Source organism: Megascapheus bottae, chromosome 6 (genome assembly GCF_031878675.1).
Source record: "Megascapheus bottae isolate mThoBot1 chromosome 6, mThoBot2.hap1, whole genome shotgun sequence".
NCBI lineage: Eukaryota > Metazoa > Chordata > Mammalia > Rodentia > Geomyidae > Megascapheus > Megascapheus bottae.
In genome coordinates, this window is record NC_143514.1 from 54,917,018 (window position 1) to 54,941,790 (window position 24,773).

A 24,773-nucleotide genomic window follows, 5' to 3' on the forward strand; every position below is an offset into this window, starting at 1 on the left:
CCACATACTTAGAAAAAGCCAGAAGTGGTGCTGAGGCTCAAGTGGTAGAGCTCTAGCCTTGAGAAAGTCCAAGGACAGTGCTCAGGCCCTGAGCTCAAGCCCAGGACTGGCAAAAAAAAAAAAAAAAAATTCTATCCACTACAGCATTTGCAAATTCTCAGTTCTCTCCTCCATTCAAGGAGAGTGCCAGATTCTGAATTCTCCAGCCCTAAATTGTGGTCAGAAAATTCTCTCCACACATCAATGGTGTTTACCTCGGCTATGACTCATTTAATAGTACCCTTCTTTCTTTCTTTTTTTTTTGCATACTACCTGATTTTAGCATCTGAAAATGTTGCTTCAAATGTTTGTCTAGTTTTTTTTAGATGTTTTATGTCAGAAGATAAGTCATATAGTCAGTGAGGAGATAGTTCTAGATTATATAACAGCAATTCTTCAATATATTCAATAGCATCCATTGATTTTTCTTATTTACAATTGATTACTGTACAGTTGAAAATGGTAATCTTTGTACTATTATTTCTTCTACATTCATGAGTTGTTCTGTACCATGAAAAATAGCTTTTTCTATTTCTTTGCCAGTCCTCGAACTTGAACGCAGGGCCTGAGCACTGTCCTTGGGCTTTCTCAAGGCTATCATTCTACTACTTGAGCCACAGCACCACTTCTGGCTTTTCCATATGTATGTGGTACCAAGGAATTGAACTTGGATCTTCATACATGCTAGGCAAGCACTCAACCACTAGACCAAACTCCCGGCCCTCTTTTTTTTTCTAGTCATGAGCCTTGAACTCAGGATCTGGATGCTGTCCCTTAGCCAGAGCTCCACTTTCTTCTTTTCTGGTGTTTAACTGGAGATAAGTTTCAAGGGCTTTGAACTGTGATCTTCAGATCTCAGCCTCCTGAGTCATTAGGATGCAGGTATGAGCCACCAGTGCCTGGCTCTCTTGTTTCCTTATGTATCTAGATATTTAGCTAGCCTGATAGAGAAACCTAGTCTGGTCTCTAGGATTCCTTTTTCCCAGTATCACTACTTTATGCAGTCCCTTCCCTCTGACTGTGACTGAGGCCTGGGATTTGCGTCTAACCAATAGCCTATGTGGTTTTTATCACCTAAACCTTATTAAGAAACTATCTCTCTGTGGGAGTGTAAACTCATTCAGCCACTCTGGAAAGCAGTATGACAATTCCTTAAAAGACCTAGAGCTTTCCTATAACCCAGCAATCCTACTCCTTGGCATTTATGCAAATGTCCAGAAACAAGGACATACTAAAGCCACTAACACAACAATGTTAATTGCAGTATTATTTACCATAGGCAAGATACAGAACCAACCCAAATGCACCTCAGTAGATGAATGGAACAAGAAGATGTGGTACATATACACAATGGAATTCTATGCTACCATCAGAAAGAATGACATCGCCCCATTTGTAAATGGGAAATAGAAAGACTTGGAAAAATTCATATTAAGTAAAGTAAGCCAGACCCAAAGGAACATAGGCTCAATAGTTTCCCTCATTTATAATAATTAGTACACATCCAGGACTCTCCTAGTAGAGAATTACAATAGCGCAAAACCTATGTACATAAGATCTTGTAGGATGAGACTAAATGAAATAAACTCTAGGATATGGAAACAAGAGGTTTATTGGGTATGATTGTTCTTAATGTGCTATATTATTTCTCTTCTCTTTTTTTCTTTTTTTATCCTTATTGTTAATCTCATGTTGTTACTGTATCTGACTTTGCTATCTGGTATATTGTATATACATTTATTTGTTTATTTGAAATGGGGAAGGGAAAAATAAGATGATTGGGAGGGGGTGGGGGAGGAAAAGGGACAAAAACATGAGAAGGGGTATCAATGTGTGAGAAGAAACTATCTTTCCTGGACCAGGAGTATAGTCTAGTGGTAGAGTGCTTGGCTAGCACTCACGAAGCCCTAGGTTTGATTCCTCTGTACCACATACTCAGAAAAAGCCAAAAGTGGTGCTGTGGATCAAGTGGCAGGGTGCTAGCCTTGAGCAAAAATTGTCCAAGGACAGTGCCCAGGTTCTGAGTTCAAGCCCCAGGACTGGCACACACACACACACACACACACACACACAGAACCTATCTGGGGCCGGCAGTTTGGCCTAGTGTGCTTGCCTAGCATTCACAAAGGATAGTTCTCAGGCCTTGAGTTCAATGCCCAGGACTGAGAAAAAAATAAAAAATAAACTATCTCTCCTTTGCTTTCTAGGCAGAAGTAGACTGCCATGGTTGTAAGCTACTTATAAGAAGAGGGAAACCTACAATGAGCATATAAAAATTCCCTTCTTGAATATTTGCTTGTTAAACATGACATTTGAAATATGATGTAAAAATCAGTGTTAATAGAAATTTTTCAATAAAAAAGTAGCATACTATAAAAATCAGTAGAATATTTGTGTAAGTCTATTTTTTATATTATTTTCTGTTCATTTTTATGGATGTTTGTTTCTTTGCCAATTTCATGATGTTTGATTACTGGACCAATAAAATAAGCCTTAGCATTGGGTACAATAATTCATTAAGCTTTATTCTTCTTTATCAAGGTAGTTTCTAGCTATTCTAAGACCTAGCCATTTAAATAAAAATTTCCAAATAAGGATAGAAGAAGAAGAAGAAGAAGAAGAAGAAGAAGAAGAAGAAGAAGAAGAAGAAGAAGAAGAAGAAGAAGAGGAAGAAGAAGAGGAAGAGGAAGAAAAAGAGGACGAGGAGGAGGAGGAGGAGGAGGAAGAAGAAGAGGAAGAGGAGGAGGCAAACCTGGCAAAGAATTGAAAGCAGCATCTTGCTGACTGTCGGCAAGAAACAGAGGCCCTCTATCAAGCAGCCTGCAAGGAAATGCTGCTCATGTCACAAGAGCTTGAAAGACAATTCTTACCCAGTTGAGCCTCAGATGAGACAGCACCCCTGGTAGAGGAGGTGACTATGAAGCATTAAAACAGAGGACCAAGTTAAGGCATGCACAGGCTCCTAAAACCAAAGGCTGTGAGATTAATAAATATGTCTTGGATTTGTTTGCTTTGAAACAGGATTTACTGTGCTGCCCAGATTCTCCTGGGCTCCAGTGATCTTTCTGCCTTAGCCTTTCAACTGTTGGCACCATAGGCTTATATCACTGTACTCAGATACAGGTACTGTCTTAAGTTTGTAGCATTATGCTAGATAGTAATAAATAAATAATATGATTATTTCATTTTTCACATCTTGTAATGTTAGAACTAAAAAGATGCAAGCACCTTTCCAGAATTATCTTTTTAGACTGCAGTGTTCATTAAAATCAAATATAAAAGGCAGGTTTGCGGGGTGAAATGGCTCATGCCTGTAATCCTAGCTACTCAGGAGGCTGAGATCTGAGGATGGTCGTTCAGCCAGCCCAGGCACTAAAGACCAAGAGACTCATCTCCAATTAACCTCTAAAAAACCTGAAGTGGCTCTGAGGCACAAGGGGTAGGGCAATAGCCTTGAGCTGAAGAGCTCAGAGACAGCGCTCAGGCTCAGAGTCTCAGCCCCTCGAAATAAACAAAAAAGCTGGGTGTAGAGGCTCATGGCCTGTAATCCTAGCTACTCAAGAGGCTGAGATCTGAGGATTAAGGTTTAAAGCCTGCCAGGTCCCTACAAAGCCAAAAGACTCTTATCTCCATTTAATCACTAGAAAATGGGAAGTGGGCCATGGCTCAAGGATAGAGTGGTAGCCTAGAGCTGAAGAGCTCAGGGACAGCTCCCAGGCCTAGAGATCAAGCCCCATGATCCCTTCCCCCCGCCCCCCAAAAAAGGTAGAATGTTGTGGTTGGGGATTTAGTTTAGTGGAAGAGCACTTGCCTGGCTAGTGCAAGGCCCTGAGTTCAGTCCTCAGCTGGAAGGGGGAGAAAAAAAAGGCAGGATGTGATGATGCACATTTGTGATCCCAGTACTCAGGATGCCAAGACAGGAAGATAGGAAGTTCAAAGCCAACTTGACCTATATTGTGAGGCCCTGTCTCAAAAATATCAAATATGTGATGAATGTAACTGTAACCCCTCTATATATTATCCTGACAATAAAATATAATTAAAAAATCAAATATGACCAATATCTTCAAATTACTGTATCATAAGATAGTAAACAAAATTCTTAGCTGGACACCAGTGTCTTATACTATAATCCTAGAAACACAGCTACACTGAGATCTAAAGATTGCATTTTAAAGCCAGTATGGGCAGGAAAGTCCATGAGACTCTTGTGTCCAATTAACCCCTCCCCTCAAAAAGAAAAAGCCAGAAACAGAACTGTGGCCCAAGTGGTAGAGCCGTAGCATCGAGCAAAAGAGTTCAGGGACAGTGCCCCAGGACTGGCCAAAGTAAATGAATAAATAAAATAACATAAAAACTACTCAAAATTGCTATTATATAATTTTAATTTCATAATTTACCTTATGTACACAAAAAATCCATATATTTGAAAGACAGTGGATAATTTTTCCTTTCTTTTTATTTTTTGTTGGTCATAGGACTTGAATTTTGGGCCTGGGCACTGTCCCTGATCTCTTCAACTCAAGGCTACTACCCTACCCCTTGAGCCACAGCACCACTTCTGGTTTTCTGGTGGCTTTGGAGATAAGAATCTCAGGGGCTTTTTAGTGTTTGGACTGGCTTTGAACCAGGCTTGTCAGAGCTCAGTCTCCTGAGTAGTTAGGGTTACAGGCCTGAGTCACCAGTGCCCTGTGTACAATAGTAGTTTTCATCCCTAGCAGAAGAAGTATTAGAATCACTGGAAAACTCTTTATAAGAATCCTGTGCCCCACCCAAAATTGAATTAGTCACTATCTCTGGGGGTTAGATGTAGTATTGTTTTAAATACTCTTCAGGCAAATTTTTTTTTTTTTTTTTTTTTTTTGCCAGTCCTGGGCTTGAGCTCAGGGCCTGAGCACTGTCCTTGGACTTTCTCAAGGCTAGAGCTCTACCACTTGAGCCTCAGCACCACCACTTCAGGCTTTTTTCTATGTATGTGGTACCGAGGAATTGAATCCAGGTCTTCATGCATGCTAGGCAAACACTTTAACCACTAGGCCAAACTCCCAGCCCTCTTCAGGCAATTTTAATAGGTAGCCAAGGTTAGGAATTGGTGCTTTTGTAACAGGCAATTGTCTTTGGAAAGTACTTTGTGGAAAAGGCCCAGTTGGAAAAACATCCTGTTTGGGGTAGGATTCTCTGGCTAAATCCAACTTCTGGAAGTCCTGAAAATAACCCCCTATAGGAAATATAATCCAGATTACAAGGTGTCCAGCCAGCATTCTCCTCTTCTCTTAACCAAAATAAAACCACAAGTGTGAGATAAGTCAGAATCAACACATTTTCACAGCGAAATGATTCTCAATCAAGATTCACGAAATCTAAGAGGAAGAAAAGACAGGGAGAATTCCATGTCATTCCCTAACTCTTCTATCTTTTCTTAATCTTCTTCCTTAAGGAACCATTGCATTATTTCTTTTGTCCTTACAATTCAGTGTTATGTATTTATTTTGCTCATTAAAAAAAGTTCCACTTTGCTTCTTGTACAGCATTTTTTTCCTGTCCAAATCTAAAAGCAAGCTCTTTTTTATTGAACTGTGATACCGAAACCATGAATTTTCAGGAAAAAAATGGAGAAAAAGAAAAATCACAAATAATATTTAAGCTTCTAATGAATATATTTGGACTATTTCTTTGTGAAATGAATGCTTAATGGAAGTTTCCATTTTTTAGTCTTTAGCATAGCCTTCCAAGGAAAATGGGTTTTAGGATTTCTTTTAATTTTTGAATTTTTTTCAGATTTTTTTGCTATACAGCCTGGTTAGCCTTAAATTTTGATTCTCTTATTTCAACCTCCCAAGTACTGGGATGATTGAGGCACAAGTCACAAGGCCCATTTAAGAAAAGTTTCATTATCCAACCTGTATTTTAACAACTGGAATCTTCTGATTATAATGTATTCTTTTATTTTTTATTTATTTCTTTTTTTGTGGGTCATGGGACTTGAACTCTGAGCCTGTGCTTTATCCCTGAGCTTTTCAGCTCAAGGCAACACTACCACCCCTTGAACCAAAGTGCCACTACCATTTTTTTAGGGATTAATTGGAGATAAGAGTCTCACACACTTTTAGTACTGGCTTTGAACCGAGATCCTCAGATCTCAGCCTCCTGAGTAACTAGGATTACCAGCGTGAGCCATCGTGCCTGGCTTCTGAATATAATATATTCTAACTCTGTAGCAAAAAGCCCTCTGTGGTGCCCAAATTGTGGTCTCTAAATGCCATTTTCAAAAAAAAGAATTTAGAGCTACTTTCTCACATGGCTAATTCCAGCTTGGGGAAGTACATGGCAAAATAAACCTGAAGGGCCAGGAGTTTGGCCTAGTGGTAGAGTGCTTTTCTACCATGCACAAAGATTCCTTGGTACCACATACATAGAAAAAGCCAGAAGTGGGGCTCAAGTGGTAAAGTGCTAGCTTTGAGAAAAGATAGTGCCCAGGCCCTCAGTTCAAGCCCCAGAACTGGCAAAAACAAAACAAAACAAAGAGGAGCCAGGCACAATGGCTCACACCTGTAATCCTAGCTACTCAGGAGGCTGAGATCTGAGGATCGAGGTTCAAAGCCAGCGGGGGCACTAAAGAACCAGAGACTCTTATATCCAATTAACCACTAGAAAACAGGAAATGGCACTGTGGCTCAAGGAGTAGGGCAGTGGCCTTGAGCTGAAGAGCTAAGGGACAGTGCCCAGGCCCAAAGCCCCACGACAGACAAAATAAATGAACAAACCTGAAATATCTTTTTGTTCTCAAAAGCAAGGAAACAAACAAGGACTACTGGTGTTACAGCGTAATGATACAAATGAATTCTCATAGCTAAAGAAATGATAATTTTAGTATCAAAAAGAATAATGAGGGGCCTAGAGTGGCCTACTGTTAAGAGTACTTGCCTAGCATTCATGAAGCCTGAGGTTCAAGTCTCGGTACCAGATAAACAGAAAAAAAAAAAAAAAAACAGAAGTGGTGTGGTGCTAGGGCTCAAGTGGAAGAGCACTAGCCTTGAGAAAGCCCAAGGACAATATCTAGGCCCTGAGTTCAAGTCTCAAGACAGGTTTAAAAAAAAAAAGAATAATGAGCCAGGTGCCCATGGATCACGCCTGTAGTCCTAGCTACTCAGGAGGCCAAGATCTGAGATCGTTCAAAGACAACCAAGGCATGAAAATCTGTGAGATTCTTATCTTCAATTAACCACCAGAAAATCGGAGGTGGTGCTGTGGCTCAACGTGGTGGAGCAGTAGCCGTGAGCTGAAGAGCTCAGGGACTACACGCAAACCCCACAACCGACCACCCAAAAAAGAATAATGAGATGAGTGGAGACCAGTGGCTGACACCTATAAATGCTAGGTACTCAGAAGGTTGAAAATTGAGGATTTGCAGTTCAGATCCAACCCAGACAGAAAAGTTCCTGTGAGCCTCTTACCTCTAATCAATCCCTCAAGAACTGGAAGTGGAGCTGGGATTAGAAGCCAGACAGCAGTATCCTCCAGCAAAAGAGCTCAGAAACAGCACCCAGACCCTGAGTTTAAGCCCCATAACCAACCAAAAGAAAAAAAAATAATATATATATATATATATATATAATGAAAAAATAAGTTTTAAGAATAGACCAAATCAGGGGCCGGGAGTTTGGCCTAGTGGTAGAGTGCTTGCCTAGCATGCACGAAGACCCGGGTTCAATTCCTCAGTATCCCACATACATAGCAAAAAGCCAGAAGTGGTGCTGACGCTCAAGTGGTAGAGTGCTACCCTTGAGAAAGTTCAAGGACAGTGCTCAAGCCCTAAGCCCAAGCCCAGGACTGGCAAAAAAAAACAAAACAAAAAAAATAGACCAAATAAAATTTATAAAAGTGCATTATTGTATGATGATACTAAAATGCCCCCTTTTGGTCATTTTTAGAGGTTGCTAGGCCACTGAATTATTATTATTATTTTTATTGTTCAGGGTAATGCATATAGGGGTTACAGTTACATTCACCAGATAGCAGGTGCATTACTTCTCACATATTGATACCTCTTCTCGTGTTTTTATCTCCATTTCCCTCCACCCCACCCCCTTAGGCCATTGATTTATGAAGGAGAAGGAGGAGGAGGAAGAGGTGGAGGAGGAGGAGGGGGAGGAGGAGGAAGGGGAAGAGAAGCAGGAGGTGGCGGCAGTCAGGTGTTGATGGGTCACCCTTGTGATCCTAGCTACTCAGAAGGCTGAGATCTAAGGATCACCATCCGTCTCAAGCCAGTGTAGGCAGGAATGTTTGTGACAGTCTCTTTCCTTTCTTCCTTTTTGTTTCTGTCTCTCTCTGTTTCTGTCCCTGTCTGTTTCTCTGTGTCTCTGTCTCTGTCTCTCTGTCTCTCTTTCTCTCTGTCTCTCTTTGTTGTTGGACATGGGGCTTGAACTCAGGGCCTGAGCACAGTCCCAGAGCATTTCTTCTGAAAGCTAGTGCTCTTTGAGCCTCCAATTAAGCCCCGCTTCCCCTTTTACTTTTCTGGTGCTTAGCCGGAGGTAAGCGTTTCACGGACTTTCCTGCCCAGGCTGGCTTCAAGCTGCAATCCTCAGTTCTCATCCTCCTGAGTAGCTATGATGACAGGTGTGAGCCACTGGTGCCCAGAAGGATTATTTTATTTTATAGGCCATGGGGCTTGACCTCTGCCTGGACACTGTCCCTGAGCTCTTCAGCTCAAGGCTACCACCCTACCCTTGAGCCAAGCCCCACTTCCCATTTTCTGGAAGTTAATTGGAGATAAGTCTCAGGTCCTTTTGTACCTGGGCCGGCTTTGAACCTTGTTCCTCAGATCTCAGCCTCCTGAGTAGCTAGGATTATAGGTGTGCGCCACTGTGCCCAGATAAATTATATTTCTTATTAAAGATAACAAGCAGCTGCTGAAGAATTTAAGCAATGGTGTGGTGTCATTTCACTTTAGAAAGATTTCTCTGAGGTTGAATATGGATCTGAGAAAGGATAAACACAAGGCAGAAAGAACAACATACTATGAATTCACTCATTCATTCATTTTATTTTATTTATTTAGTTAGTTTTTTTTTCCAGTCCCAGGCTTGAACTCAGGGCCTGAGCACTGTCCTTGGGCTTTCTCAAGGCTAGAGCTCTACCACTTGAGCCTCAGCACCATTTCCAGCTTTTTTCTATGTATGTGGTACCGAGGAATCGAACCCGGGTCTTAGTGCATGCTAGGCAAGCACTCTACCACTAGGCCAAACTCTGACCCTCATTCATTTATTTAAGAAATATTTCCTTGGTGGGGAGGGAAATGGGGAGCAAGATATGTGAAAGGGTGTCAATGTATGTGAATTATTGCATCTTCTATCTGGCAAATATCATGTAACCCTTCTATTAATTACAATAAAAATATATGAAAAAAAGAAATATTTCCTGAGCATTTTTTTTTCCTGTGCTAGCTACTGTCCCAGGTACCAAGAACATAGAAATACAGGAATAATGGAGAATTTTCCTTTAGATATGGGAAAGAAGATCAACAAGCTCATTAATAAACAGTGCTCTGGAGAAAAATATAGAAGAGAAAAGCTGGAGACATAGTTCAGGGAGAGGTGTTATCATTAAAAAATGGAGAGGTCAAGGATGTCCTCACTGAAAACAACTGGAAAAATCTGAAGAAAGACCTAAAGGGGTAAGACATGGGACATATGAGACCAATTGGAAACATATGAGGCATATTGGACAATGATCTAGACAGATGTGAGCCCCAAATAGAACTGTGGCTGCAGCCTAGGAAGTCTCCACAGATGCTAAAAAGAAAAATACGGAATGAGACATGAGAAAGGCATAAGTACTGTCAAATAGGGAGAAAATGGCAAAACAGATCCTAGAGGGTCTTTGAGTCACTTAAATGATTTAGCTTTTTAGCCAGGCATTGCTGGCTCATGCCTGTAATCCTAGCTCCTTAGAAGGTTGAGGTCTAAGCATTGGGGTTCAAAACCATCCCAGGGTAGAAAGTCCATGAGATTCTTTTTACTTTATTTTTTTATTGTAATTAATAAAAGGGTTACATGATATTTGCCAGATAGAAGGTGCATTAATTCACATACATTGATACCCTTTCACATGTCTTGGTACCCATTTCCCTCCCCTCCATGAGATTCTTATCTCCAATAACTACTGGAAGTACTCTTAGCTCCAATAAAGTTGGAAGTAGTAGTGTGGCTCAATTGGTAGAGTGCTAGCCTCGAGCACAAAGAAGCTCAGGGATACTGCCAAGACCCTGAGTTCAATCCCCAGAATTGGAACAACAACAAAAAAAAAGAGTAAGTGATTTAACTTTTGCTCTAAGTGAATGGAAAATTACTGGAGCAGAGGCATGACATAACATAAAAATGCAACTGCTTTACTGAGATATAATTCACCTACCATAAAGTTTACTCTTTTATAGCATAAAATCCAATGAGTTTTAGTAGATTTACAGTTACACAATTTTCATTATCCCAAAACAAAGCCCTGTACTGAACAGTAGTCACTCCTTCTTCCCTCCTTTTTTCAGTTTCTGATAACTAGAAGCTAATTCTTTCTATATAGGTATTTTCTGCCTCTATTCTGGATAGTCTATGTATGTAATTATATAACATATCGTCTTTCATGTCTGGCTTCTTCCACATAGAATTATGCTCTTTTCAAGGTTTCTCCATGCCATAAAATGTATCAGGACTTCATACTTTTTATTGACAAATCATATTATGTTGTATGAATAAATAACATTTTGTTTATCTATTTATCAGGTTATTTAGGTTATTTCTTTTTTTTTTTTGTTGGGGGATCATGGGGCTTGAAGTCTGGGCCTGGGCGTTGTCCCTGAGCTCTTCAGCTTAAGGCTACTTCCTTGAGCTACAACACCACTTCCCCTTTTCTAGTGATTAAATGAAGATAAGAGTCTCTCAGTCTTTAGGGCTGGCTTTGAACCATGATCCTCAGATCTCAGCCTCCTGAGTAGCTAGAATTACAGGTGTGAGCCACCATACCCTGCTACATTTAGATTATTTCTATAAAATCAATATGTTCAACTGAATTTAACCAATACCATCAAAAAAAGAAAGAGTTACATTTTATGATTATTTTTTGATGGTATTGGGGCTTGAATTCAAGGCCTTCTGCTTGTTAAAGAAGGCCCCACAGGGGCCGGGAGTTTGGCCTAGTGGTTAAAGTGCTTGCCTAGCATGCATGAAGACCCAGGTTCGATTCCTCGGTACCACATACATAGAAAAAAGCCGAAGTGGTGCTGAGGCTCAAGTGGTAGAGCTCTAGCCTTGAGAAAGTCCAAGGACAGTGCTCAGGCCCTGAGCTCAAGCCCAGGACTGGCAAAAAAAAAAATGAAAAAAAAAAAAAAGAAGGCTCTACAACTTGAGTCATTCCTCCAGCCTCCAAAAAAATATAATTTTTCTTGTTGTTGTTGGTCCTGGGGCTTGAACTAGGAACCTGGAGCTCTAGTTTGCTCAAAGCTGGCATTCTACCACTTTGAGCCACAGCTACACTTCCAGTTTTCTGGTGGTTAATTGAACATAAGAGTTTCAGGAACAATTTTTTTTTTTTGGTCCATCTGGGCATGAGCGCTATCCCTGAGCTCTTCAGCTCAAGGCTACCATCCTATCCCTGGAACCACAGTGCCACTTCCAGTTTGCTAGTGGTTAATTGGAGATAAGAGTCTCATAGACTTTAGTGTCTGGCTGGCTTTGAACTCTGATCCTCAGATCTCAGCCCTTTGAGTAGCTAGGATTACTGGCATGAGCCACCGCACCTGGCTTATATATATTTTTTGTTAACAAAATTTTCTGTCACTTTTATTACATTTGAGTCTTACCTGAGTTCTCCTCATACTGTACTGCAAGGATTGAGGTTGATTTAGATGCTCTAAATTTTCAGCAACATCTGTCCCAATATGTACAGAAAATTAATTCCTAGTGACTTGCAGAATTGAGCATGAGGGCTGGGAGTATGGCCTAGTGCTTGCCTAGCATACATGAAGGCTGGGGTTCGATTCCACATGCACAAAAAAAGCTGGAAATGGTGCTGCGGTGCAAGTGGTAGAGCACTAGCCTTGAGAAAGCCCAAGGACAGTGCCCAGGCCCTGAGTTCAAACCCCAGGACTGGCAAAAAAAAAACAGTCATAAAAATTAAATTAAAAAAAAGAAGCATGAAAAGAAATTTTAACACTTTAAGCCAGGGATCAATGGCTGTAATCCTAGTTATTGAGAATCATAGTTTGACACCATGATTGAAAGTTTGAGACTCTTATTTCCAACCAACCATCAAAACGGCAAAAGTGGAGCTGCAACTTAGTCTTGATCAAGAAAGCTCAGGAATAGAACCCAGACCCTGAGTTCAATGTTGAAGCCTCAGTACTGGCACCAAAAAAACAAAACAAAACACAAAAAAGTGTTGTTGTTTTTTTTTAAACACTTTCATTTTTAGGAAAATATAAGATAACATCTTTATGATATTGGGAAAGTCAGAATTTCCTAAATACCAAAGTTGCAAATTTATAAAAGATGTGGAAAATTTAGAAGAAAATATTGGCGACATATATGATTCTTAAAAATCCTCTTACAGCTGGGTGAGGTGGCTCAGGCCTGTAATCCTAACTACTCAGCAGGCTGAGATCTGAGGATCACAATTCAAAGCCAGCCTGGGCACTAAAGAACCTGAGACTTTTTTCTCCAACTCATCACTAGAAAATGGGAAGTGGGGCTGTGGTTCAGGGATAGGGCAGTAGCCTTGAGCTGAAGAGTTCAGTGACAATGCCCAGGCCCAGAGTTCAAGCCCAGAACCCACAAAAATAAATAAGCAAATAAAAAGAAAGAAAATCCTCTTACAAAGCAATAAAAATAGAAAAGCATCACTTAGTGGTAGAAAGTCTGATAACAAAATTTTGAGAGCATGAATTAAAACTTTAGTACTACCAAAATATAAAAAAAGAAAAGGCAAAAGACATAGTCTCATTTTACAGAACAAATACAGCGTCACTGGGCTCTGGTGGCTCATGCCTGTAAACCTAGCTACTCTTTTTTTTTTTTTATAACTAACCATAGTCGTCTTGAAGATTATGTTTGCCTGGAATAGTTTTGATCCAAGGAAAGGTACAGTGATCGCCTTCGTAGGAAGACCTGAAGGGACCACTCTGAATAGGACCTTCCATCTACCTGCTCTTTCTACAAGAGTTCATCTGGCATTACTGGGTGATATAACTCTATATGAAGCTAGGTGTGCTGGCTCATGCCTGCAATTCTAGCTACTCAGGAGGCTGAGATCTGAGGATCATGGTTCAAAGCCAGCTGGGCAGGAAAATCTGTGAGACTCATCTCCAGTTAACCACCAGAAAACTGGAAGAGGCATTGCAGCTCAAGTGCTAGAGTGCTAGCCTTGAGATGAAGAGCTCAGGGACAAGCCCAGGCCCAGAGTTCAAACCCCATGGCCTATAAAGAAAAAAACAAAATAGTAAAAAATTAAGTATCCTATATCCTGTTCTGTTGAGGCTGCCTTTCCAAAATGCTATAGACTGGCTTTGACAACAGAAATTGATTATCTCACAGTTCTGAAGTTGGGAAGTCCCAGATCAAGTGGCAGCAAGGTAGGTTTTATTCTAAGACATCTTCCCTTAGTTTGTAGGTAGCTGCCACTCACCAGGTGCTCAAATGACTTGTTTACGCTTCTGGAGATGTAGCTAAGCATTACAACTCTAACCTAACATACCAGAAGCAGCAGCTAGTCTCAATGGTCCAGTAATTCTGTACCTGTTTTAAAGCAGAGCTTTTCAAATTGCTGGGTCCAGTCCAACAGTAAGCCGTAATGATTTTTTGAAAAGTAAAATCATGACTCTCATACAAATACAAACGTGTTATCAAATACTAAACCTCTCCGGAAGGGTGTTACAGAAATGCCATATGATTTTGCTAGGAACAGGCATGTTGAAATGAATTTTCTGAGGGTCATGAATGGGGAGTGTGGCCTAGTGGTAGAGTGCTTGCCTACCATGCATGAAGCCCTGGGTTTGATTCCTTGGTACCACGTACACAGAAAAAGATGAAAGTGGTGCTGTGGCTCCAGTCTAGAGCACTGGCCTTGAGAAAGCTCAAAAACATTTGCCAGTCCTGGGGCTTAAACTCAGGGCCTGGGCAAACAACCACCACCACCAAAATCAAACAAACGTGGCTTAATACTAGTAAAATGTTCTCGTATCTTCTTCTGTTTTTACTTTTCTTTTTTTCTCCCCCCCACCGCCCCCCCAACCGCCCCCCCCCGGGTTTTCTGGTGGTTAATTAAAGTCTTGGGGACTTTAGTGCCCGGGCTGGCTTTGAACCCTGTACCTGAGTACAGGTGTACCACTGGTGCCCGGCTCTGGTATCTTTTTCTGCAGGATTGGAGAAACGTTATTTTTGTATGATCAGTTTCTTGTAAAATAGTTTGGTAGTATGTGGTACCGAGGAATCGAACTCTGGTCTTCGTGCATGCTAGGCAAACACTCTAACACTAAGCTAACCTCCAGGCCCAACAAAGCAGTCTTATACTGGATAGACCTCAGTAATATTTTTGTTCTTTTCTAAATCCTCAGCCTTTGATCTCAGGGCCTCGCCTCAGAGATTCTCTGAGCTACGGCTGCAGCTTTTTTTTTTTTTTTTTTTGCATTTTTTCATAATGAAATAAAAAGGTAGCAAAATTCATCCCATTGCCATAGGAAAAGGAAAATTCACGGAAAAGATCAGGCACCCAAGCTGGGGGAGTGAAGTCAGCACACCAGTCTCTCCAAGCAATGCCAGAGCCCTGCCCCAGGGACAACCTGCGCAGGCGCAGAGCAAGAGCCGCGTCTCCAGTCGCTTCCGCCCCGCCCCCCCGTCACTCCCACTCTGGAGAGGAGAGAATCTGCGCAGGCGCAGCTGTAAAGCTTGATCCGCTAGTCTCCCCTCCCTGCCGCCCCGCCCCCTGACACCCCGTCGCGGCCATCCGGGTTTCCCCGCCCTCCCTGGGTTGGGGCGAATCTTGACTTTGCGTCTCGGGCCCGAGCGGGCGCCGGCGGGAAGGCAAGCGGCTGGTAAGAGGGCCTGCGTCCGGGGTGACGAGGGTCGGGAACTTCCTCCTCGGTCTGCCCGGCTCTCTGGACTCTGGAGTGCTGGAGAGCGCTGGAACCAGCCTCTCCTCGCCTCTCGTCCTACCGCCTGGCCATCGCTCTGAGTCCTAACGTGTTCGCCCTTCAGCGCAGCTTCCAGAGTCTAGTCTGGACCGCTGCTCTCCCCGCCCCCAACGGCGACCCCGGCCCCTGCCGCCGTCCCCCGCGGCGGCCTGAGGTCCCTGCCCTGCCCTTCCGGGAGCGCCGGCTGGGTTTGTGACTGATTTAGTGTCGCAGTAGACCAGGGGTTAAGCTCTCGGGTCCCCCAGCCCTTTCAACCACCTAGAGCCTCGGATGCTTTGTGGGGCTCCACAGGCATGCTTTCTCCACACCCTTCACCGAAGCAGGTTTCCGATGCCTTCGCCTGTGAATCCAAAAGCCAGCCAACCTAATTCCACTGGTTGTCACCAGCATTTCCTAACCGTCTGCCATTTAAGCTGGAGGTCTCTGAGGTAAACCGTTGGCCTGTGCAGCGTCTCGGGACTCTGCTCTTTCCCTTGGAGACTGGATTCTCTTCCCATACCGCCCTTTGGAGTGAGTTATTCCACTGGCAGGGAAATAGGACCCGGAGTTAACCGAGAAACCTGGTCACAGTAGGACACCAGTTCTACCAGAATGGTTATTTAGCCAACTCTTTCTGGTAAGCTTGCTGGAGGCAGCATTTTAGCATTTTAGTGGCAGAGATGAAGTAGGACGCGTATGAAGCAAACCACTGAGGGCTAAAATCTGCTGACCGGGAGAAAGTAAAGCGGGGGGTGCGTGGGGGAAGAGCGGCCTGACAGCCGCGGCATATTTAATAATATCTTCAGGTTGCTTTTCTGTAGACAAAAGTTATGACATGTTGACGTTATGTAAGGGGCCGAGGTGACTAAAGTTTTAGCAACCACCTTAAAATTTCTCAGTTAATTCCTACTCAAGTTTATCAGCTTCTCTGGACGTTTGACTTTATTCTATAAAACATCATTTTTTTCCTAATGTCAACCCACACCATTTCTGTCCATCTTGTTATTCATTCTCCTTGATAAAACTATAATCATCTTACATTTCGTCTTCCTCTCTGTCTCTCTGCCTCTGTACTGGAGTTTGAACTCTGTGCCTAGGCACTGTTCCTGTGCTCAAGGCTAACACTCTATCAACTTAAGCCACAGCTCCACTTCTAGCTTTTTGTGGTTCATTGGAGATAGGAATCTCATGGACTTTCCTTCCTGGGCTGGCTTTGATCCTCAATCCTAAGATCTCAGCTTCTTGAGTAGCATAAGCCAACAGCACTTCTCAACCATATTTGTATTCTCATGTTTCTTTATTCAAAAGATAACTTGGATTAATAATCCCTTTGAATCTCAGTGCTGAAGGTTTTTGGGTTTTTTTTGGTCTTTTTTTGTTTGTTTGTTAGTTATGGGACTTGAACTCTACACTACCACTCACTTCCAGTTTTCTGGTGGTTAATTGGAGGTAAAAGTCTTTAGTGCCCCAGCTAGTTTAGAACCACAATCCTCTGCTCTCAGCCTTCTGAGTAGCTAGGATTACAGACATGAGCCACCATGCCCGGCTTGCTGAAGTTATTTAATAGGTCTCTCTTACTTATCTTTGCCTATGAATAACCAAACAACTCAAATGACTATTGGCATGTTTATTTTTTATTTTTATTTTTTTGCCTATCCTGGGGCTTGAACTCAGGACCTGGACACTGCCCTTGAGCTTTCTCAGGGCTAGTGCTACCATTTGAGCCATAACACCACTTTATAACACCACTTCTGGCTTATTCTGTGTATATGATACTGAGAATCAAATCTAGAGCTTCATGCATGCTAGGCAAGCACTCTACCACTAGGCCACACTGGTGGCCTCAAAACTAGTATTTCTATCACTTGAGACACAGTGCTATTTCTGGCTTTTTTTTTTTTGTCAGTCCTGGGCTTGAGCTCAGGGCCTGAGCACTGTGCTTGGCCTTTTCTCAAGGCTAGCATTATACCACTGGAGCCTCAGCACCACTTCTGGCTTTTTTCTAGTGGGTCTTCGTGCATGCTAGGTGAGCACACTACCACTAGGCCAAACTCCTGGACCAATTTCTGGCTTTTTCTGAGTACTTTATTGGAGATAAGAGTCGCACAGACTTTTATCCAGGCTGGCTTTGAACTGTGATCCTCAGATCTCAGCCTCCTGAGTATCTAGGATCACAAGTGTAAACCACCTATGCCTGGCTCAAATTAAAGGATTTTTTTTTTTTTTTTTTTTGGTATTGGGGCTGGAACTCTGGGCCTGGGAACTGTCCCTGAGCTCTTCGGCTCAAGGCTAAAGAACTTACCCCTGAGCTACAGCCCCACTTCCAGTTTTCTAGTGATTGAGTTTAATAAGAGTCTCACGTTCTTTAGTGCAGAGGCTGGTTTTGAACCTCGATACTCAGATCTCAGCCTCCTGAGTAGCTAGGATTAAAATTTGAGCCACCACACCCAGCTTCCAGTTGACTTTTAAAGTTCATTCTGGATAGGATGTTCTCTCTGCCTTTGTGCCTTTTTTTCTTTTAAACCAAAGGGTTTATGACCTCTCTTTATACTCTAGTACTACTTATAATTTAGTATGCTTTTTGTTTCCCAATTCTTCTCAAGGCATCCTCCAGGTAATATGACCCATACTAATTTTCCTTGCAGAAATCATACTATATTACACTCTAAACTTATTCTATTTCTTTGATACTTAGAGTTTTTTTTGTTGTTGTTTTGGGGTTTTTTTTGGTCAGTCCAGGGCTTGAGCTCAGGGCCTCAGCACTGTCCCTGGACTTTCTCAAAGCTAGAGCTCTACCACTTGAGCCTCAGCATCACTTCTGGCTTTTTCTATGTATGTGGTACCGAGGAATTGAACCTGGGTCTTCATGCATGCTAGGCAGGCACTCTGTCACCAGGCCAAACTCCTGGCCCTCTTTGATACTTAGTTTTATAAATGTTATTAATCCATAAAGCAAAATTTAAATGCTAAGCTGGGTGTGGTGGCTCAGGCCTGTAACCCTAGCTACTCTGGTGCCTGAGATTTGAGGATCAAGGTTCTAAGCCAGCTGGCAATATAAAGACAAGAGACTCTTATCTCCAATTAATCACTAGAAAAAAGGAAGTGGGGTTTGGCTCAAGGGTAGGCCAGTAGCCTTGAACTGAAGAGCCCAGGCCAGAGTTCAAGCCCTATGACTCTCCACCCCCCCAAAAAAACTTGAATGCTAATTTATATTTGTTCAAAATTATTACAATTATTAAATTGTAAAAAAAATACTACACTAATTTAGTTATTATTTGTTAAAATTGTGTTTTTTGCCTCTAGGTAAGTTGGGAGTATTTCCTATATATATAAATAGTAAACCTGTTAAACACTTAAATTCTTTTGATCTCTGTATTTTTATCAGGAGCAGATAATGAGCAACAGTCCTTTAATTAATCTGTGACCATCATGGCTAATGAGGGCTATCTCAAGGCTGGTGATAATCCATTTTCATCTGAAAAACATGCTCAATTCATCTTAGCCCAGATCAATAAAATGAGAAACGAACAGCATTTTTGTGATGTGCAGCTGCAAGTTGGGAAGGAAACTTTTCGTGTTCATCGGCTGGTTTTGGCTGCCAGTAGTCCATATTTTGCAGCTTTGTTCAGTGGAGGAATGAAAGAATCCTCAAAAGATGTTGTGCAGATTCTAGGAATTGAAGCTGGAATCTTTCAGTTACTTCTGGATTTCGTTTACACAGGTTTGTTATGTGAACCTTTTGTGGGTGGGCGGGGGAACAGAAATGAATCTAAGTGATATGGGAAATAGTTTAGCAGCATGTAATCATGAGATTCGGAGGTTTTTACTTTTTTTTTTTTTTTTTTTTTTTTAACGAGGTCTTTTTATATTGCCAGGCACACTCTTAGGCTTAAGTGATTCTGAAGGATCGCTATCCAATAAATATTCAGTATTAATTTTCATTTCCTTAAACAGAACTTTGATGCTGCTATGAGTGGCATTTGTGCCTTGCTGGAAATTACATTACTTATCTTTCCTTGTAGCTGGGAGTGAGCTTGTAACTGAGTGTTGTCTGCCAGATACAGGCAGCAGTTGTTGGAAAACACAATAGAATATTTGTGTGTGGGGGTTCTAGGGCTTGAACTTGGCCTGGGTGCTGTCCTTGAGCTCTTCAGCTCAAGACTACCACCCTACCCTTGAGCCAAGCCCCACTTCCCATTTTCTAGAGATTATTATTAATTGGAGATAAGAGTCTCAGGTCCTTTTGTGCCTGGACAGGCGTTGAACCTTGATCCTCAGATCTCTGCCTCCTGAGTAGCTAGGATTACAGGGGTGAGCCACCAAGCCTATTCAATAGAAAGTTTTTAAAAAGACAAACTCCTATGGCTGGCCCTTTTGTCTTTTTTTTTTCCACTAGCTGGAGTTCAGTAAGCAAGAGTTTAAAGGTCACAAGCTATAGTTGATGGAACAAAATACTGGAAGAATATTGGGGCACTTAATGATATTATGAAACTATCAAGCCAGCCTTAGAATGCCTTCTGTTTATTCATTTTTGTGGACAAAAACTATCTTATTAAGACATTATCCATATATTTCAAACAGCCAAGTGCTATTTTTAGCTGATACCAAATTTGACTTATGTTATTTTACCTCAGAGAAGCTCAGTAGTCTTTTTCTGAGTTTTACAATCTTTTATTTTGCTAATCAACAGCAGTCTTGTCATGACACCATAAACATTTTTTCACTAAGTCTCTTGTTCTCACTGTCAGACAACAGAGACAGAATTTTTTAAATTTAGTTCAATACTAGTCTATGGATTCATCTGTTTATATTTTTTAAGTAAATGAAATAAATAGGATTATGAAGGATTTTAATAAGCTCACACAATTCATTTGGAACAATGAGGTAAAAAAATGCTAAATGTTAATTTTTACATAAGTCAATTGGCAGAACTGCATTGCTCTTAGTAGATAAAAGATAAGATTAAGGTTATCATTGAACTCATTTTGTCATTTTTCAGATTTAATTACTATGCACTAAAAATTGATTGTTTTTATTTTATTGGCTGTTTGTCTCCTTTCTTCCTTAGGTCTAGTGAACATAGCTGCAAACAATGTCCAAGAAGTAATTGTTGCAGCAGACATGCTACAGTTGACTGAAGTTGTGAATCTTTGTTGTGAATTTTTAAAAGGACAAATTGATCCACTGAACTGCATTGGGATTTTCCAGTTCTCTGAGCAAATTGCCTGCCATGACCTTCTGGAATTCACAGAAAACTATATTCATGTTCATTTCTTGGAGGTTCATAGTGGGGAAGAGTTCCTGGCACTTACAAAAGATCAGCTGATCAAACTTTTACGAAGTGAAGAGCTTAGCATTGAGGATGAGTATCAGGTCTTCTTAGCTGCAATGCAATGGATTTTGAAAGATCTGGGAAAGAGAAGAAAACATGTGGTAGAAGTGCTAGACCCAATTCGGTTCCCTTTATTACCACCTCAGAGGCTTATAAAGTATATAGAAGGTAACTCCTTTGCTGTATATGAAGTTAGTTGATTATCAAGTGGCTTTTTCTCTATTTGAAATGTAGTAAGAATGTTTTCTTTTTTTTTTTTTTTTTTTTGTCGATTGTGCGCTTGAACTCTTGCTCTGGGTGCTGCCCTTGAGCTCTTCAGCTCAAGACTAACCACTTTGAACCATAGCTCCACTTCTGTTTTTCTAGAGGTTAATTGGAGATAGGAGTCTCATGGAGGCTGGGAGTTTGGCCTAGTTGTTAAAGTGCTTGCTTAGCATGCATGAAGACCCAGGTTTGATTCCTCGGTACCACATACATAGAAAAAAGCCGGAAGTGGTGCTGAGGCTCAAGTGGTAGAGCTCTAGCCTTGAGAAAGTCCAAGGACAGTGCTCAGGCCCTGAGCTCAAGCCCAGGACTGGCAAAAAAAAAAAGTCTCATGGACTTTTATCCTTGGGCTGGTTTTGAACCATGATGCTTAGATCACAGCCTTCTCAGTAGCTAGAATTACAGGTGTGAGCCACCAGCACTTGACATGGGTTTTCATTTTTTGACTTACTAATATTTATTGAATAGTTGTATTAGGTGCTTCTGTGGACGGAAAGCAGTGTAAAATATTTCTTTTCCTCATTTCAATCATCCTTATTCATCTTTTTTTTTTGTCAGTGGTAAGACTTGAACTCAGGGCCTGGTGCTGTCTCTTAGCTTTTACATTTAAGGCTAGCTCTCAACAACTTTGAGCCATAACACCACTTCTGGTTTTCTAGTGGTTAATTGGAGACATGTATCTCACAGACGTTCCTTCCTAGGCTAGCTTTGAACCAGGATCCTCAGATCTCAGCCTACTGAATAGCAAGGATTACAGGCATGAGCCACAGCACTGGCTTATTCATTTTTTTTCACAGAGGACATTAATGTTATATTTAGATTGCTAACAAAACTAACACTGCCATCGATAGTACTACTTATTTCACTGTGAGATTTCCTCTGGCCATTATTAAATAGTCACCAAAGCCCAACATTTGAGGAAAACACATTATACCCCAAATTATACCAAAATTCAATAAACGCTTTGATATATAGTAACTTCTGAGTAGATTATTATTATTATTATTTTTTTTTTCTTGCCAGTCCTGGGCTTGAGCTCAGGGCCTGAGCACTGTCCTTGGACTTTCTCAAGGCTAGAGCTCTACCACTTGAGCCTCAGCACCACTTCTGGCTTTTTTTTCCTATATGTGGTACCGAGGAATCGAACCCGGGTCTTCATGCATGCTAGGCAAGCACTTTAACCACTAGGCCAAACTCCTGGCCCCTTATTTTTTTGTCAGTTGTGGGACTTGAGCTCTTCAGCTCAAGGCTACCACTCTACCACTTGAACCACAGCGCCACTTCCAGTTTTCTGGTGGTTAATTGGAGACAATAGTTTCATGGATTTTTGTGCCCAGGCTGGCTTTAAAACTACCATCCTCAGATCTCATCCTGCTGAGTAGCTAGGATTACAGGTCTTGAATTATCTTTAGATCCTAAATTTTTTGGTCAGTGATGGCGCTTAAACTCAGGGCCTGTGAACTGTCCCTGAGCTTCTTTGTTCAAGACTAACAGTCTATCACTTTGATACAGAGCTCTACTTTCAGTTTCTGGTGGTTAATTGAAGGTAAGAGCTCTCATAGGAACTCTGCTAGGGCTGGCTTTGAACCATCATCCTCAGGTCTCAGCCTCCTGAGTAGCTAGGATTATAGGCTCCCAACTGGAACTTCTTTTTGTCTTTCTTATGTATCATACACTATTAGAATATTATTATTTTAGCTTTCATTTGTATTTGTTTTTGTTTCTTGTTTCTTAATTTAAGTCTGCGATAGTCAGAGTTCTCAGTGTTGTTTCCTGAGGATGCATCAAATTCTATCTTCAAATTTTTGATCTATAGGATTTATATCCTTAGATTTTTTTTTTTTTTTTTTTTTTTTTGCCAGTTCCGGGTTGAGCTCAGGGTCTGAGAACTGCCCTTGGACTTTCTCAATGCTAGAGTTCTACCACTTCTGCCATAGCACTTCTGGCTTTTTTCTATGTATGTGGTACTGAGGAATCGAACCAGGGTCTTTGTACATGCTAGGAAAGCACCCTACCACTAGGCCAAACTCCCAGCCCATATTAATTCTTTTGTGTGAAGCACTTATGTGAATATTTTTATGACTTTTCTTCCAGGATTATTTTGAATTCTTCAATCTTTTATATTTCCTGGGATATTCTTTGTTAGATATCATGCTATTCTTTTTTTTTTTTTTTTCTGTGGGTCATGGGGCTTGAACTCAACGTGAGCACTGTCCCTGAGCTCTTCAGCTCAAGGCTACCTCCCTACCCTTGAGCCAAGTCCCACTTCCCTTTTTCTAGAGGTCAATTGGAGATAAGAGTCTCAGGTCCTTTTGTGCCCAGGCTGGCTATGAACCTTGATCCTCAGATCTCAGCCTCCTGAGTAGCTAGGGTTACAGGTGTAAGCCACGGGCCTAGCTTTGTTGTTGTTGTTTTTTTATATTGTTATGGCCAAGTCTGCTCAAAAGAATTTTTTTTTTTTTTTGTGCTGGTCCTGGGACTTGAACTCGGCCTGAGCACTGTCCTTGGGCTTTCTCAAAGATAGAGTTCTACTACTTGAGTCACAGCACTACTTCCAGCTTATTTTATGTATGTGGTACCAAGGAATCAAACCTTGATCTTCGTGCATGCTAGGCAAGCACTCTTCTTCTAGGTTAAACTCCTTGCCAACAGTTTCTTTTTTTCTTTTTCTGTCTTTCATGGGGCCTGATCTCTCTGCCAGGGCAATGTCCCCGAGCTCCTCAGCTTAATGACAGCTACTTCTGGTTTTCTAGTGGTTAATTGGAGATAAGAGTCTTAAGAACTTTAGTACCCAGGCTAGCTTTGAACCTGGATCCTCAGATCTCAGCCTTCTGAATAGCTAGGATTACAAGCATGAGCCATGGTGCCCTGCCCAACAGTTTTTTTTTTTTTTTTTTTTTTTTAATCTTAGTATAACTACTTTGTATTTTCTACCCTAAAATTTGAGAACAGGATGCTGTGTTCTCATCTTTCTAGCCTGAAGGAGGGTGGTAGAATTCAGATCCACTGGGGCTGATGTTCTTGATGGTAACTTTGGCTCTGATTTCCCTTCTCAGATCCTGTCGCGGATGTTGAATCAAGGCCTACTTAACTGCTTAACTAAATGTGTATACCAGTGTGCTAGTACTATGGACTTTGATTACTATGTGTTCTATTACAAAGTGTTGAACCTCCCCCAACTTTAATAATAGTCCCATAAAGACTTTTGAGTACTGGGGATCCAACCCAGCCCTTGTGCTCTAGTACTGGATTATATGCAGACCTGATGATCATAATCTTGAAAAATTATACTTTGTATTATAGGAAAAAAGTCATTGTTTGCAGATGGATTTTTAATACTAATTACCAAATGTATCATATTTATAGAAATGTCTCCAATAGAATTTCAGAATTGTTTAAACATTTTTTTTTAAATACTGCTTTAGGAGTATCTGACTTTAATCTTCGTGTTGCATTGCAAACACTTTTGAAGGAGTATTGTGAGGTGTGCAAATCTCCCAAAGAGAACAAGTTCTGTAGTTTTTTGCAGACATCTAAAGTTCGACCACGGAAGAAAGCAAGAAAGTACCTATACGCAGTAGGTAAGAAACTGTTAAATGGGTAACAGTAACAGGAATTGTTTATTTTCAGTGTCAAAGCTTTTTAATAGTTTTTTATGTGCATGTTAAAATATGCAGGTGTGTCTGAGAATATTTAATTCACATTCAGATCTATAAGTTGTGTTTATATTAAATATTGAGGCTTTGTTCTGTTTTTAATTTAAAAGCATTATATTTGACTGATATTTAATATGTAGAGTTAAGATTGCAAGTTTCTTTCTGTATATGATAAAGACTTTGTATAAATGCTTATTACAGTTTATAATTATGTAATTTCATATATATTGACATATACATAAATATATATGTATGAGGAATATGCTAATGTTTTTTTTTTGCCAGTCCTGAGGCTTGAACCAGGGCCTGGGCACTGTCCTTGGGCTTT

At 41.1% G+C, this 24,773-nt stretch overlaps 1 protein-coding gene and 1 pseudogene across 4 annotated transcripts in view; one reads left to right on the forward strand and one right to left on the reverse strand.

Annotated features, from left to right (window-relative positions):
* The window catches only part of LOC150061905 (spermatogenesis-associated protein 24 pseudogene), a 32,407-nt pseudogene extending 16,696 nt beyond the window's left edge, over window positions 1-15,711 (reverse strand).
* Window positions 15,443-24,773, forward strand: part of Klhl27 (kelch like family member 27) — a 28,015-nt gene continuing 18,684 nt past the window's right edge. For 2 of the 4 annotated variants that reach the window (XM_090334943.1, XM_090334946.1), the window contains exons 1-4: window positions 15,443-15,724; window positions 18,579-18,914; window positions 20,262-20,693; window positions 24,215-24,370. In XM_090334943.1, coding sequence (XP_090191069.1) covers window positions 18,623-18,914; window positions 20,262-20,693; window positions 24,215-24,370 — 880 coding nt within the window. In that variant the 5' untranslated portion in view covers window positions 15,443-15,724; window positions 18,579-18,622. The other 2 variants (XM_090334944.1, XM_090334945.1) reach the window with 2 other exon arrangements.